General features: G+C 47.8%; 1 protein-coding gene across 4 annotated transcripts in view; it reads right to left on the reverse strand.

The window, feature by feature from the left end:
- Nucleotides 1–467: 467 nt before the first annotated feature.
- Nucleotides 468–14,051, reverse strand: part of nfe2l1b (nfe2 like bZIP transcription factor 1b) — a 106,114-nt gene continuing 92,530 nt past the window's right edge. For all 4 annotated transcript variants that reach the window (XM_063037046.1, XM_063037048.1, XM_063037045.1 and 1 more), the window contains one exon: nucleotides 468–3,327. In XM_063037046.1, coding sequence (XP_062893116.1) covers nucleotides 1,987–3,327 — 1,341 coding nt within the window. In that variant the 3' untranslated portion in view covers nucleotides 468–1,986. The remainder of the gene's footprint in view (nucleotides 3,328–14,051) is intronic.

Genomic DNA, 14,051 nt, shown 5'->3' on the forward strand with positions numbered 1-14,051 from the left:
GGGGGTCACGGCCACAGGGGAGATCTAGGAGGGAATCTGACAGCACTGGAAAACCGTAGCAACGAAGGAAGGGTGGGTCGGCTGGGGCAGTCCCCCATTGGAATGGGGGCCAAGGGGAGGTCTGGAGTTGACAGAGAATTCGGGAGAGCTCTTCCTCGACCGCCACGTGATGGGCCGAGTGGCCTTTCTGCGCGGCCGATTCTCCCGCTAAGCGGGGAATCCCACTCCTGCTCAGCTGCTGACACAGCCCCAGCCACACCAACCCCCCCCACCCCAGCGAGGCAAAACGGGGGACAGCGCTTCCTGCTCGTGACAAGGGGAGGTGGAGAGAGCCAGACAAAAGGAGGATTTTACAGCTAAAGACATCGTACGCTCCGCGGCCACTTTATCAGCTACAGTAGTGGAAAATGGTCTTCCGCTGCTGCAGCCCCCATCACCCACACCCCCTGCCCCCCCACCCTCCCCGCTTCAAGGTTAGAGATGCTTCTACACACACCCCGCCCTTGTAGTTCGCGGTGACCTGAGTCACTGTCGCCTTCCTGTCAGCTTAAACCCAGAGTCTGGCCATTCTCCTCCGACTTCTCTCATCAACAAGGCCACTTCTCCCACAGAACGGCCGCTCGCTGGGTGCCTTCATGTTCTGCCCTATTCTCCACAAACTCTAGTCTCGACAAACTCCAAAATCCCAGCAGCGTCTGGGATACTCGGACCACCCCGTCTGGCACCAACAATCGTTCCGCGGTCGGAGCCACTTCGATCACCCTGTCTCTGATCGGCCGGCCCGAACTACAGCCGAACCTCTTGACCACGTCCACTTGCTCTCGTGCCAGGCGATCGGCTGGTCAGACTCTCGCACTGACGCGCGACCGGGCGCACGCACAATGGGAAGTAAAACCGAATCACAGGAGCCGACCGCCGAGCTAAGTAAATAGAACCGGGCAATTCAGTCGCAAGTCCCCTTCCCCACCACGCACCGCTCACCCAGACAAGGGAAATCCAACACAGAGGTTAGGTGCACCGGAATCATTCGCCCTCCGACCAGCCGAAGGTCACCAGCGTTCTCCGGCTGGACCGGGCTCAGAGGGGACTGTACAGTCAGGCCTGCGGTACAGCCCGTACCTTGCCGACCTCCGCCAGGAACCCTGACCCCGGGCGCAGCTATTTACCCGCGCCCAGCAACGACCCACCCTAACCTGATTGCGGGGACAGCTCACGGTGGCCGACCAACCTACTAACCGGGTCACCTTTGGTACCGAGGGAGGGGAAAGTGGAGCGCCCGGCGGAAAACCGGCGCGTTCCACGGGGGGAGGGGGGCCCGGAATTCCGACGCGACCCACCCCACCCCTTTCCCCGCGCGCCCGTTCCGCTCGGCGGCCTGGCCGCGATAAAGGATAAATGTTACTTGTCTACGAGGGGGAACTAGTCAGGTAGGGGCTGTGTACGGTGCAGGTGGCTCGTATTTGTGTATTCGAGCTCTTCCTGTCCTGCACGACTTCAATATTACCAAATAACAAGGAAATCTGCACCGCCGCGACCCCCCCGCCCCCCGGTAAGCTGTAACCACAATCTCCCACCTCCCCAAACCACCACACGCCCACACACACACACACACACACACACACACACACACACACACACGCTGCTCAATCTAGGGACAGGTTAGGCTATGTGAACACTCTTAGCCGTGGGCCAACGCAAACCATCAATTCAACACATATATAAAGCTTTATCACCAACCCTTCTGGGGACTATTTTTTAACCATCTTTAACTGTCCTGCAGTTGCTAGGGTTTTTTTTCCAAAACAAAAAAGGTGCAAATTGCTGTGTGTGTGTGTGTGTGTGTGTGTGTGTGTGTGTGTGTGTGTTTTTAAAAGCAAGCAATACTGCCTTTCAGCGAGCTTTTGTCTCCCTCCCCAGCTCAATCTCTCTCCCCCCGCCCCCCGACCCCACCACCAAGTTCAGTCCGAGCGGAGACGGCCGCCCGCCTCACTTCTTCTTGCCGTTCTTTTTCTCCGGCTTCCCCTGCTGAGCGGTCAGAGCCCTGGGCATGACCAGCATGCTCCCGTCGCTGCCGTACTGCAGGGAGTACTGGCTGGGGGAGTAGGGCCGGCCCTCCTCGTCGCGGAGGCGGGCGAAGACCTCGTGGTAGAGCTCCTGCAGCTTCTGCTTCACCTGCCTCAGCGACCGGGCGAACTCCCCGTTCTCCTTCAGCAGCCGGGCCCGCTGCCTCTTCAGGTGTTCCACGTCCTGGTCCAGGTTCAGGATGGTGTCCAGCTTCCGCTTCCGGCAGTTCTGGGCCGCCAGCTTGTTCTTGCCGCGGCGGCGGATGTCCCGGATCAGAGTGAGCTGCGCCTCCGTCAGCTGGTACTTGGAGAGCAGCTCGTTGAACTCGTCGACCGGCAGGTTGATGATCTTGTCGTTGGAGAAGGGGATCTTCAGCACGCGAGCCCGGCGCTCGTCGCGGCCCAGGTGCAGGTCGATGCGGCTCGGGTGACCCTCCTTCAGGGCCGCTTTCTTCCCCGGGCTGGGGTGCGGCCGGTGCCCGGAGACGGAGGCTCTGGGGGGCAGGTTGTAAGTGTGGTTGTGGTTGACCGGGTCCAGGTGCGGCAGGGAGTGGAAGAAGCTCGGATTCTGGTAGCTCATCCGACAGAACTTGCTGAACTCGGGCCGGTAGCCACCGACCGCGCCTTCCCCCTCTTCCGAGTCTGCAGCCTCCGAGTCAGTGCTGTACCCCACCGCCCCTTCCTCGGAGAAGGACAGGGAGGAGGCGGAGCTGGAGGAGGAGGAGGAGGAGGACGAGGAGGACGACTCCGAGCTGCTGGGGGACGCCGGGCTCTGGCTCGAGTCGAGGGAGAGGCCGGAGTCGGAGTCAAGCTCTTCTTCGATCTGAGAGGCCATCGGGCCGAAGCCTTCCTCCATGGCCAGGTCCATGAGGCTGATCTCGTCCAGCATGGCCTCGTCCAGCAGGCTGGATAGCGAGTCGGGCATCGCCGAGGGGCCCGTCTCGTTGCCGGTGCCATTGGCGGCCTGCGGGAACAGCAGCCCGGTGAAGTTGGTGCAGCCGAAGGCAGCGTCGAAGCTGGTGGAGTTGGTGGAGGCCAGCCGCCGCAGGCCGGGGGCCGGGCCGTCGCCCGTGGAAGGGTTCTCCAGGTTGGGGTTGAAGAAGGGCTGGAAGTCCTGGCCGCACGAGGGCAAGGTGGCGTCGTGAAGGCTCACGTCGTGATTGATGGCGGTGGCCGGCGGCTGGTCGTAGCCGACGGACAAGTCAGAAATCCCTCCACCGGCATCGTCGCTGAATGAAGCCCCTCTGTTGGCCACTTCCATATCCTGCACACACACAAAGACAGAAAGATACTGTTAAAAATATTAGCCGCACACATTTCTGCACTCAAGAGCTCTCCAGACAAGACCGTAAGAGAGAAGAGCATAGGAGGTGCTCTCTTCTCATCGCTACCATCAGGGAGGAGGTACAGGAGCCTGAAGACACACACTCAACGATTCAGGAACAGCTTCTTCCCCTCTGCCATCAGATTTCTGAACGGATATTGAACAGATGTAAACCACTGCACTATCTTTTTCTTCTTGCACTCGATCTGCACACTAATTTAATTGAAAATGTTTACATATGTATTTCTTACTGAGGTCCCTTAAGGGTGTCATAGCCGGTGGTGGTAATGGGGATAAGCTGCCAACGGCGTGCGTCTCAAACAGCCTCTGACAACCAAGACCAGCTCCCGGCCTTCACGTGTGGTTTAGCTACTAAGCCCCGTGGAACCATGTCTACCGACAGGAGAACAGGCAAAGGTGGGTCACTGGCGCCTTAGAACCAGTCGCTCCGGGCAGATGGGGCTTGTCAGCCGTGGTTGGCAGCTCATCCAGAAGGAAGCCTCTGCTGTCTCACAGCTACACCCACTCACGGGGAAGGCTTCGGGAGTGAACCCCGAGGGAAAAATCCAGAGCTGGAGTCCCTGAGGCAGTCCCTACGTTGAGTTCAACGCTGACCGGCAACTCCTGGTGCCAAACTGTATCGGTCTCTGCCATTCCTTTGGGTTCATCAGATACGTGGAGAGGGGGAGCCTGCCACACGGGACAACAGCTCGCTCTCCATATCATACTGCCCTGGCTTGCGTATCTAGACAGGTAGGACACAACATCCATGGTTGACCCTGACCGACGGAGGCCTGATATTTCTTACGGTAATAGTTAATTTTTTAAATTATTATTCACACTTACACTGTATATAGCTACAACAGAAAATTTGTGAACCCTTTGCAATTACCTGTTTTTCTGTATTAATTACTCATAAAATGTGGTCTGATCAGTCACAATAATAGACAAACACAATCTGCCTGAACTAATAACACACAAACAATTGTGCTTCTCATCAAGACTGAGTACACAGTCTAGGTTCAAAACAGTATGTGAACCACTTGGGTAGTGCCTTCTATGAAGGCTATTTGGAGTCAGGTGTTCCAGTCAATGAGATGAGATTGGAGGTGTGGGTTGTAGAGGTGCCCTGCCCTGTAAAAGAGACAAAGTCAGGTTACTGATGGAGCCTGCTCTTCTCAAGAAAGATCTGTTCATGTGCACCACACCTCGATCAAAACAGCTTTCAGGTGACTTTAGAAGAACCGTGGAGATGCATGAAGCTGGAAAAGGCTACGAAAACATTTCTAATGACCTGAGTGTTCATCAGACTGCAGCAAGAGAAATTGTCTACAAATGGACCACAAGACCATAAGACATAGTCGAATTGGGGCCATTCAGCCCATCGAGTCTGCTCTACTGTTCCATCAGGGCTGATCCTGGATCCCACTCAACTCCATACACCTGCCTTCTTGCCATATCCAGGAAATGATCAACTTCTGCCTTAAATATATCCATAGACTTGGCCTCCACTGCACAGCATTCCACAGATTTACTACTCTCTGGCTAAAAAAAAAATTCCTCCTTACCTCTGTTCTAAGGGGTCACCTCTCAAATTTGAGGCTGTGCCCTCTAGTTCTGGATACCCCCACCACAGGAAATATCCTCTCTACATCCACCCTATCTAGTCCTTCCAACACTTGGTACGTTTCAATGAGATCCTGTTGCATTCTTCTAAATTCCAGTGAGTACAGGCCCAAAGCTGTCAAACACCTATGTGTTAACCCCTTCATTCCTGGAACCATCCTCATGAACCTCCTCTGGACTCTCTCCTTTCTGAGATATGGGGCCCAAAACTGTTGACAATACTCCAAGTGCGGCCTGACTAGTGTCTGATTAAGCCTCAGATTTATCTCCTTGCTTCTATATTCTATTCCCCTTGAAATAAATGTCAACATTGCATTTACTTTCTTTACCAAAGACTCGACTTGTGAATTAACCTTCTGGGAGTCTTGCACCAGGACTCCTAAGTCCCTCTGCACCTCTGATGTTTAAATCTTCTCCCCATTTAGATCTTCACTATCGTTTCCTTTACCAAAACGCATCTCCCCAACACCGCATTCCATTTGCCACTTTTCTTGCCCGTTCTTCCAATTTGTCTAAGTTCCGCTGCAATCGCATTGCTTCCTCAGTACTACCTACTCCTCCACCTGTCTTCAGATGTTCCGCAAACTTTGCCCACAAAGCCATCAGTTCCATTATCTAAATCACTGACAATGTGAAAAGTAGCGGTCCCAATACTGACCCCTGAGGAACACCACCAGTCTGGCCAGCCAAACAGAAAAGGCCCCCGTTATTCCCACTCACTGCCTCTTGCCTGTCAGCCATTCCTCTGTCCATGCCAGTATCTTTCCTGTAACACGCCACAGGATTTTATCTTGTTAAGCAGCCTCATGTGTGGTACCTTATCCTGCAAAGATCACGCCAGGAACACAACATGCAACGCTGACAGAGCTGAGCAAGAACCCCAAAGACCCTGCAGAGATCTCTCGACCTTGCTAAAGCCTCTGTTCACGTGTCCACCATAACAAAGACAGTGAACAAGAACAGTGTTCGCGGGAGGACACCACTGCTCTCCAAAAAAAATTAATTTTTTTTTGAAATGGTCAAGACAGAGTCCAGACCTTAACCCAATTGAGATGCTGTGACATGACCTGAAGAGGGCTGTTCATGCAAGGTACCCAAGAAGTTTCTTCGGCAGTTGAACGGGGCACGACTGCGCAAGCGCGTGTAAGTCGGACCGTGACGCAGCGGGAGTATTTAAAAGCGAGAAGATTAACGGAGTGGGCGATGGAGTAGAGGGAGACAGAGTAGGAAGACTTTGGCTCTTGAGGCTTCGGCGAGCAGAGGCTGAGGAGGAGCTTCACTCCAAGTGAGGTAAGACCAGGTAAGTTCCTTTAATAAATCTAATTACCTTAGGAGTAGGTAATGGAGGCAGCTGTTAGGGCAGTCGAGTGCTCCGTTTGCAGTAGGTGGGAAGTCAGGGTGGGCACAATCGTCCCTGATGACTACACCTGTAAAAGATGCATCCAGCTGCAGCTCCTGACAAACCGAGTTAGGGAACTGGAGCTGGATGAACTTCGGATCATTCGGGAGGCAGAGGCAGAAATAGAGAGGAGTTACAGGGAGATAGTCACCCCTAAGAGTCAGGAGACAGGTGACTGTCAGGAGAGGGAAGGGGAATAGACAGAATGAGCAGAGCACCCCCTGTGGCCGTTCCCACCAATAATAAGTACATCGTTTTGGATATTGTTGGTGGGGACGACCTACCAGGGACAAGTTGGAGTGGTTGCGTGTCTGGCACCAAGATGGGACCCTCAACTCAGAAGGGAAGGAGGGAAAAGAGGAGAGCAGTAGTGATAGGGGATTTGATAGTTAGGGGGACAGATCAGAGGTTCTGTGGAAGAGATCGAGAATCCCGGATGGTCTGTTGCCTCCCTGGTGCCAGGGTCCGCAATATCTCAGATCGAGTTCTCAGTATTCTCAAGAGGGGGGGTGAGCAGCCAGATGTCGTGGTCCATGTAGGGACCAATGACGTGGGTAGGAAGAGGGAGGAGGTCCTGAAAGGTGAATTTAGGGAGTTAGGCGCCAAGTTCAAGGACAGGACCTCCAGGATAGCAATCTCAGGATTGCTACCAGTGCCACATGCAGGTGGGTTTAGAAATAGTAAGATAGCGCAGATCAACACGTGGCTGAAGACAAGGTGCAGGAGGGTGGGCTTCAGATTTATAGATAATTGGGCAGTTTTCCAGGGAAGGTGGGACCTGTTCCGATGGGACGGTTTACATCTGAACTGGAGGGGACAAATATTCTTGCAGGTAGGTTTGCTAGAGAGGCTCCAGTGGATTTAAACTAGATACAAGGGGAGAGGGGAACCAGAGCGTAGGAACAGATGTAGGGGAGAAGGAAGAAAAAGAAATCAGTAAAGTTGTTTGCACTGTTAGTGATAAACAGAGAGTAAGAGGTGGAAAAGTTCTTAAAAGCATTTATTTTAACGCTAGGAGCATTATAAGAAATGTGGATGAGCTTAGAGCATGTATAGATACCTGGAAGTATGATGTGGTAGCTATTAGTGAAACATGGTTACAGGAGGGGTGTGATTGGCAACTAAATATTCCTGGATTTTGTTGCTTCAGGTGTGATAGAATCGGAGGGGCAAGAGGGGGAGGTGTTGCATTGCTTGTCAGAGAAAATACTACAGCGGTGCTTTGGCAGGATAGATTAGAGGGCTCGTCTAGGGAGGCTATTTGGGTGGAATTGAGGAATGGGAAAGGTGTAGTAACACTTATGGGGGTGTATTACAGACCACCAAATGGGGAGCGAAAGTTGGAGGAGCAAATTTGTAAGGAGATAGCAGATATTTGTAGTAAGCACAAGGTTGTCATTGTGGGAGATTTTAATTTTCCACACATAGACCGGGAAGCCCATACTGTAAAAGAGCTGGATGGTTTGGAGTTTGTAAAATGTGTGCAAGATAGTTTTTTGCAGCAATACACAGAGGTACCAACTAGAGAAGGGGCAGTGTTGGATCTCCTGTTAGGGAATGAGATAGGTCAGGTGATGGAGCTATGTGTTGGGGAGCACTTCAGGTCCAGTGATCACAATGCAATTAGTTTCAATATAATTATGGAGAAGGATAGGTCTGGACCCAGGGTTGAGATTTTTGATTGGAGAAAGGCTAACCTTGAGGAGATGTGAAAGGATTTAGAAGGAGTAGATTGGGACAATTTGTTTTATGGGAAGGATGTAATAGAGAAATGGAGGTCATTTAAAGGTGAAAATTTGAGGGTACAGAATCTTTAGGTTCCTGTTAGGTTGAAAGGAAAGGTTAAAAGTTTGAGAGAGCCATGTCTTTCAAGGGATATTGGAAAGTTGGTTCAGAAAAAGAGAGGGATTTACAATAAATGTAGGCAGCATGGAGTAAATGAGGTGCTTGAGGAATATAAAGAATGTAAAAGGATCTTAAGAAAGAAATTAGAGAAGCTAAAAGATGATATGAGGTTGCTTTGGCAAGTAAGGTGAAAATAAATTCCAAGGGTTTCCACAGTTATATTAATAGAAGGATAGTGAGGGATAAAATTGATGCCTTAGAGTATCAGAGTGGACGGCTATGTGTGGAGCCAAAAGAGATGGGGGGAGATTCTGAACAATTTCTTTTCTTTGGTGTTCACTGAGGAGAAGGATATTGAATTGTGTAAGATAAGGGAAACAGGTAGGGAAGTTATGGAAACTATGATGATTAAAGAAGAAGTAGTACTGGCACTTTTAAGGAATTACAAAAGTGGATAAGTCTCCAGGTCCTGACAAGATATTCCCTGGGACCTTGAGGGAAGTTAGCGTGGAAATAGCAGAGGCTCTGACAGAAATATTTCAAATGTCATTAGAAACGGGGATGGTGCTGGAGGATTGGCGTATTGCTCATGTGGTTCCATTGTTTAAAAAGGGTTCTAAGAGTAAACCTAGCAATTATCGGCCTGTGAGTTTGACATCAGTGGTGGGTAAATTGATGGAAAGTATTCGTAGAGACGGTATATATAATTACCTGGATAGACAGGGTCTGATTAGGAACAGTCAACATGGATTTGTGCATGGAAGGTCATGTTTGACGAATCTTATTGAATTTTTTGAAGAGGTTACTCGGAGAGTTTACGAGGGTAAAGTGGTGGATGTTGTCTATATGGAAGTCAGTAAGGCCTTTGACAAGGTTCCACACAGAAGGTTATTTAAGAAGGTTCAATTATTAGGTATTAATATTGAAGTAGTCAAATGGATTCAGCAGTGGCTGGATGGGGGACGCCAGAGAGTAGTGGTGGATAACTGTCAAATTGGAGGCCGGTGACTCGTGGTGTGCCTCAGGGATCTGTACTGGGTCCAGTGTTGTTTCTCATATACATTAATGATCTGGATGATGGGGTAGTAAATTGGATTAGTAAGTATGCAGATGATACTAAGATAGGTGGAGTTGTGGATAATGAAGTAGATTTTCAAAGCTTGCAGAGAGATTTAGGCCAGTTGGAAGAGTGGGCTGAAAGATGGCAGATGAAGTTTAATGCTGATAAATATGAGGTGCTACATTTTGGTAGGACTAATCAAAATAGGACATACATGGTAAATGGTAGGGTACTGAAGAATGCAGTAGAACAGGGATCTAGGAATAATGGTGCATAGTTCTCCGAAGGTGGAATCTCATGTGGATAGGGTGGTGAAGAAAGCTTTTGGTATGCTGGCCTTTATAACTCAGAGCATTGAGTATAGGACTTGGGATGTAATGTTGAAATTGTACAAGGCATCGGTAAGGCCAAACTTGGAGTACTGTGTACAGTTCTGGTCACCGAATTATAGGAAAGATGTCAACAAAATTGAGAGGGTATAGAGAAGATTTACTAGAATGTTACCTGGGTTTCATCACCTAAGTTACAGAGAAAGGTTGAACAAGTTGGGTCTTTATTCTTCGGAGCGTAGAAGGTTGAGGGGGGACTTGATAGAGGTGTTTAAAATTATGAGGGGGATAGATAGAGTTGACGTGGATAGGCTTTTTCCATTGAGAATAGGGGAGATTCAAACAAGAGGACATGAGTTGAGAGTTAAAGGGCAAAAGTTTGGGGGTAACATGAGGGGGAACTTCTTTACTCAGAGAGTGGTGGCTGTGTGGAACGAGCTTCCAGCAGAAGTGGTTGAGGCAGGTTCGATGTTGTCATTTAAAGTTAAATTGGATAGATATATGGACAGGAAAGGAATGGAGGGTCATGGGCTGAGTGCAGGTCGGTGGGACTAGGTGAGAGTAAGAGTTTGGCACGGACTAGAAGGGCTGAGATGGCCTGTTTCCATGGTGTAATTGTTGTATGGTTATAAATGATGAGGAATTGAAACAGCTTTGTATGGGGGAATAGTCTAAAATTCCTACTCGCCGTTGTGCAAGTCTGATTAGCAGCTACAGGAAATGTTTGGTGGAGGTTATTGCTGCTAAAGGAGGTTCTACCAGTTATTAAATACAAGGATTCACATACTTTTTCCTGCCTGGACTGTGAACGATTAAACAAAGTGTTCAATAAAGACGTGAAAAGTACAATTGTTTGTGTGTTATTAGTTTAGGCAGATTGTGTTTGCCTAGTACTATGACTTAGATGAAGATCACACAACATTTTATGAGTAATTAATACAGAAAACCAGGTAATTGCAAAGAGTTCACAGACTTTTTCTTGCAGCTGTATTCTATATATTCTGGAGTGTACAGTCTTAGCACACGATATAGTGATAAGATTGGAGCAGAATTAGGCCATTCAGCCCATCGAGTCTGCTCCCCCACTCCATCATGGCTGATTTACTATCCCCCTCAACCCCATTCTCCTGCCTTCTCCCCGTAACCTTTGACACCCTGACTAATCAGGAACCTAAAAACCCCCGCTTTCAATATACCCGATGACCTGGCCTCCAATTCAGCCCCCTCCGGCTGAAGAGGTTTCTGCTCATCCCTGTTCTTGGGGGGGGTCGTTCTGCTACAGTGCTGGACAGCTGCAGAGCAGATGATGGACGCCCTGGAACAGGTGCCGAGCCCTGGCAGGGACCCAGCTCCGTTTCGAAAGGGGCATTGGCCATTGCTCTACAGCTTGCCTGGCGAGCACGATTCCCCCGTTGTCCCGGGCCCACCGGGACATCACAGGTGCTCTCCTGCCCCCCACACTAGCGGCTGTCCGAGCAGCGATTACAATTAATTCCCACAAAGCTGTCCTACTGATTAATTGCCATTGTTTTAGCAGTTTAACAACCTGCACTTGCTGGTATTACTCATAGCTATGTATACACACATAACTGCTGTTCAGTGAGTTCGAAGTCAGAGTACATATATCTCACCATATACAACACAGATTCACTGTCTTGTGTGCATACTCAACAAATCTATAGAATAATAAACATAACAAAATGAAGGAACCTGGGCAGGAGACAACCATGCAAATACAAAAAGAAAGAAATAACAATAATAAATAAATAAACAATAAATATCAAGAACTGAGATGAGGAGTCCTTGAAAGTGAGTCCATTGTTTTTTTTGGACCACTAGTGGTTACATATGTTTGATTCTGGAAAGCTCTGGAAGCTTCTCTGCGTTATTTGAATGGGGCTATCCGATTGGTTGACTCTTATCTACAAATTTGAATGGAGCGTTTCTCATCTCTGGGTATAAAAAGTGCCGAGCACAAGGCATTTCTCTTTCTTTTGATTCTTCACTTACTAGACCTCTATCACTGTCCATTTTTAAACCTCCTTTGTTCTAAGGAATCGGTACCAAGGCACATGATTTAGTAGCCATTACAGAAACCTGGTTGCAAGGTGGAGATGACTGGGAATTAAATATCCAAGGTAATATGGAAAGATAGGCAGGAAGGCAGAGGAGGTGGGGCGGTGCTCTTGATTAAGGATGAGATCAGGGTGATTGTGAGAGAAGATATAAGATCTACGGAGCAGAACGCTGAGTCCATCTGGGTAGAGATTAAGAATAGTAAAGGGGAAAAAAAATCACTGGTGGGAGTTGTCTATAGGTCACCTAATAAAAATATTGCAGTGGCAGAAACGATTAACCAAGAAATTACTGAGGCTTGTAAGAATGGAAAAGCAATTGCCATGGGGGATTTTAACTTCCACATAGATTGGGTGAATCAGGTTGGTCAAGGAAGCCTTGAGGAGGATTTCATACAATGTATCCGTGATGGCTTTCTTGAGCAGTATATTAGTGAACCTACAAGGGAAAATGCTGATTAGATCTAGTCCTGTGCCAGTCACCAGGAAAGTGGTTAAATCCAACATCACCTACATTAGAAGACTGGCATGAAATCATTTTGGAAATACTTAAAATGGAAAAGATGACCTACTCTCTGAGAATTCAAAAGGAAAAGTTTTTATCAAATTTGGAATAAATGCATTGAATTTATAACCCCAGAGCGAGCAGACATTAGATGACTCTCCCAATGGTTTATACTGTTTGTCTCACCAACATAGTAATAGTGTTAATGTAGGCACCCTTGGCTCGAATGTTTACTGTTTTTTTTTGGAAAATGTGGAATTAACACAAGTAAAGAAAAGATCTGGGGAAATTTTAGACCAGAAAGAAATGGACCAGAAGAGATACATGGAAATTAGTATTCAACCACTAATATTCATATTTTTATAACAACCATTATCATTATTTAGTTTAATAGAGTGGAATTACAATTGCACATAAACATCTATTTGAGTGCCTAATTATTTTCTATATGATCTCACTGTGCACTTGTGAATGTACAAATTAATATAGATTTACTCATACAAAAAATGGAAAAAGTTTTCTATGTAAAAAAAAAATTGTGTATTACTTGTGAATACCTTATCCAAATAAAAATAAAATTAAAAAAGAGATCTAGTCCTGTGCGATGAGACAGGTAAGATTAATGATCTTGTAGTCGGGGATCCTCTGGGAAAGAGTGATCATAGTATGATTGATTTTCGCATACAGATGGAGAATGAAATAGTTAGATCTAAAACTATTGTAATATGCTTGAACAAAGGAGACTACAACAGGATGAGGGAGGAGTTGGCTAATGTGGATTGGGAGCACAGGGTCCCAATCCACATTAGCCAGCTCCTCCCTCATCCTGTTGTAGTCTCCTTTGGTAGGACAGTTGAGGAACAGTGGAATACTTTCAAAGAGATTTTTCACAGTGCTCAACAAAAGTATATTCCAGTCAAAAGTAAGGACAGTAAGTGTGGGGAGAGCCAGCCTTGGATAACTAAGGAAATAAATATAGTATCATATTAAATCGCATGTGTACAAAGTCGCAAAGAGTAGTGGGAGACTGGAGGATTGGGGAAACTTTAAAAAGCACCAAAGAACAACGAAACAAGAAATAAGGAAAGGGAAGATAGACTGTGAAAGTAAATTAACACAAAATATAAAAACTGATAGCAAAAGTTTTTATAAATATATAAAGTGGAAGAGGGTGGCTAAAGTCAACGTAGGTCCCTTGGAAGATGAGTAGAGGAAACTGACATTGGGTGATAAGGAAATGGCTGAGGCATTGAACAACTATTTTGTGTCCGTCTTCACGATGCAGGACACGTCTAATATGCCAAAGAATGATGTTATGGACGAAATGGGAGGTGAGGACCTCGATAATATCAGTGTTACTAAAGAGATAGTGATGAGCAAACTAGAGGGCCTGAAGGTAGATAAGTCCCTTGATGCTGATGGGATGCATCTCAGGGTGCTGAGGGAATTGGCGAAAGTTATAGTAAACTGGGCTGGGCTTGTATACTCTGGAATTTAGAAGGCTGAGAGGGGGTCTTACTGAAACATATAAGATTATTAAGGGATTGGACACGCTGGAGGCAGGAAGCATATTTCTGCTGATGGGTGAGTCCAGAACCAGAGGCCACAGTTTAAGAATTAGGGGTAGGCCATTTAGAACGGAGTTGAGGAAAAACTTTTTCACCCAGAGAGTGGTGGATATATGGAATGCTCCGCCCCAGAAGGCTGTGGAGGCCAAGTCTCTGGATGCTTTCAAAAAAGAGATGGATGGAGCTCTTAAAGATAGCGGAATCAAAGGTTATGGGGAGAAGGCAGGAACTGGATACTGATTGTGGATGATCGGCCA

Source organism: Mobula hypostoma, chromosome X1 (genome assembly GCF_963921235.1).
Source record: "Mobula hypostoma chromosome X1, sMobHyp1.1, whole genome shotgun sequence".
Classification (NCBI taxonomy): Eukaryota; Metazoa; Chordata; class Chondrichthyes; order Myliobatiformes; family Myliobatidae; genus Mobula; species Mobula hypostoma.